The 2,851-nt window shown below is 63.5% G+C and overlaps 1 protein-coding gene across 1 annotated transcript in view; it reads left to right on the forward strand.

Annotated features, from left to right (window-relative positions):
- PPP1R12B (protein phosphatase 1, regulatory subunit 12B) overlaps positions 1-2,851 on the forward strand; it is a 119,716-nt gene that overhangs the window by 116,498 nt on the left and 367 nt on the right. Inside the window, exon 24 of the mRNA XM_010831121.1 lies at positions 180-335. Coding sequence (XP_010829423.1) covers positions 180-314 — 135 coding nt within the window. The 3' untranslated portion in view covers positions 315-335. The remainder of the gene's footprint in view (positions 1-179; positions 336-2,851) is intronic.

The following is a 2,851-nucleotide window of genomic DNA, read 5'->3' on the forward strand; positions in this document are numbered from 1 at the left end:
CCCAGCCCCGCCTGCCACAGCCAGCCCCCAGCGCCCCCTGCCTACCCCCTGTCTTCTGCCTCGCCTTCCTTGCATGCAGACTAAAAGCGGAAACAGAAAGTCATGTGACTTCTTTGTCCCACTTTTCTCTTTTCTGGCCTGTCCTGTCTGTCTGTCCGTCCGTGTCTCACTCTCTGCAGAACCTCCACCAGCTAAAACAGATTCAGACCTTGAAGCACATGAATGAGCAGCTGCAGGCCGAGAACCGGGCTCTGACCCGGGTTGTGGCCAGACTCTCGGAGGCCGTCGAGGGCTCGGACCCCCAGGGGCTCTAGTCCTCCCCTCCTCCTCTCCAGGCACGTTCCCTCTGTTGTCGGCCTCGGGCTCTGCACTCGCCCCCAGAGCCTACGCGTGTGGGGTCCATGAAGGTTGGTGGTCTGCAGGCGCAGGGCAGGGGCCTGGCCTGGGCCCTGTTGAGACTCTTCCCTCAAGGTGGCCACACAGGTCCGCGCGGGTCCTGGCCTGTGTGTGAACACCATGTGTTTCTAGTGGGAGGAGGGGGGCTCTCAGTCAGCTGTGCCCCCAGTGCAGCCTGTTCCCTGCAGCAGTCAGGTTGGGCCTGGGGTGCTGTGACCAAGGGCAGGGGCTGCGGGCTCCAGACGCCCGGGGCTGGATTCCACGTGCTGCTCAGCCTCCGAGTCTGAGGTCTGGGGTGTCTAGAGCTCCCTGCTTGTTCAGTGTGCAGCCAGGCGAGAACCAGGCCCCGGGCCCTGCCCAGAGCAAGCACTGGGCAGGGGCTCTGAGCCTGCTCCTCTCCCGCCAGCTGCCGCGCTGGGTCTTGCCTTCTTCTCCCGTGTTGCAGGCCGTGCCCTCCTGCCTATCACAGGTCTGGGTCTGGGTCAGGGACCCTCCTACGGCCAGGCCCTCCCTGACGGGGTCACAGGCAGGTGGCCATGAGCGGTCACCAGAGGACCAGGAAATGCGTGCACTGGACTCAGAGCCACTCCCTCACGCAGTCTGAGGCCCAACTCACAGTCGGCACGTTTCCCACCAAGATGGCCTGAGCTGTCCTCACTGCTCTGTGGTTTCACTCTCTGAAACGAGTTTTTAATTTCCAGCAACAATCTAATCAGTCCCGACCGAGGCTTGCTGTGCCTCTGGGTCAATAGCTGGCAGCTTGCACCCGCTGGGTCTGAACCCCCTACCCCCGTTCCCGTCAGGCACACTGGGGTCCCCCTGCCGGCCGAGCAGCCCCTGGCCTCGTGGGAAGGTGCGTGAGGGCCACGCTCCACTCAGGGAGATCAGCCCTTGACTTGGGGTGAACTAGGGGCCCCAAAAGATGGCCCAGTTTTCTCATTCCCCCTCTGGTGCGGAAGATCCTGGGCCTGGTTGGGGCTGGGGACCGCGGAGCTGGTGGAGGTCTGTGCAGGCCCGTGCCAAGCTCTCTGCTTACAAGTTCTCATTCCGTGAGAAACCAGTCACTGTTCTTGTGGGAAGAACCGAGTCAGAAGAAGCGACCCGCCCCAGGTCACTGGGAGAGTGTGGGGCAGGCGACCTCTGCCGTCTGGGCGCCAGCCTCTCCCGGTCCTTTCCGACAGCCCCAGACTGTTAGCAGGAGCTCGGGCGGCTGAGAAAGTGCCTCGACCTAGTTTTCCCAAAGAATCGAGTCTTAACCTGGAAGTGAATCTCCCGAGAGTCGAGGCCATTTTTGGACGTGTTTTCAAAGGCAGTGGTTCAGACCCAATCTGAGAGCTGCCAGTGGTGACACGGCCATACCCACGTGGAGCTGCTTCCCGTCCAGAGCCCGCTGTGGGAACTCGGCCCGGGCGTCTGCTGGCGGCCTGGGAAGGCACGTCAGAAGGCCTCTCCCAGCCTCTCGGCCCAGGCATCTGAGCAGTTGAGGCTGAGGATGGGCAGGGAGGCCGTGTGGGCTCTGATGGGGCTTTGGGGGCATCACAGGGCTCAGAGGACTGCCCTGCTCTGGTGTTTCTGGATCAACGCCCTCCTACATGCCATGCCACGGCTGTGGGCCCCTGAGTCCCTGCTTTGTGGGGCACCAGGGCAGGGATGGGCCTTTCTAGATACAAAGTGGTAAACCCAGAGAAGAGAGCCAGGTGCCTGACATGGCCCGGCTTCTGGACCCGCACCTGCAGCGTCAGCCTTCCTGGGAGGGGCTGTGCGTGGACAGCGATGCTGGGCTCCTGTCCACACCTGTGGCCGTGAGGTTGGCTGTGTCCCAGCCCCTGAGGCCGTCCTGACGCTCCAGACACCCTCTGTCCTCTGGGTGCCAGTGCTTCTATCTGCGGTCCACACACGTTTGTCTGCAACTTAACCTGCTTCATCCGTAAGGGGCTGAGGGGACAGTTCCATCCTTTTCAGGAATCTGACTGGCCCCTGAGTGTTACTAGCAGAGCCAGACCTGGAATTAGCCCCAGGAACATGGCCCCATGGGGACTTAGGCCTGAACGACTGAGCAGAGGACATCGGCCCTGAAGGGATGGGAGTAGAGATTTGGTCGCCCTCGAGGTGGACGAGTTCTCTCTCTCAGACCAGTGCCTGCAGCTGGCTCACACACCAGCCGTGTTCCTGCGGGGCCGTCAGGGCGCTCGGACCCCACGCCTCCCTTGGGAGCGCCCTACCTGGGCTGGGAGCCACTGCTCCCTTCGTCCCACAGGTCAAGCAGCGGGGTGTGAGGGTCCTGGGCTGACGGAACAGCGCACCCGCCTCCCACGGCAGTCCCGGCCCGGTGCTGGGGCTGACGAGGCCACGTGCGCCGCGACCCCAGGGGCCTCAGTGGTCCCATCCCCGGGCTGCAGCAGCGGGACCCGCACGTCGTCCCGTGGATGTGAGCGGAGGCCTGGGCTGTGCCCCC

Source organism: Bison bison, unplaced genomic scaffold, assembly GCF_000754665.1.
Source record: "Bison bison bison isolate TAMUID 2011002044 unplaced genomic scaffold, Bison_UMD1.0 scf7180017864524, whole genome shotgun sequence".
NCBI lineage: Eukaryota > Metazoa > Chordata > Mammalia > Artiodactyla > Bovidae > Bison > Bison bison.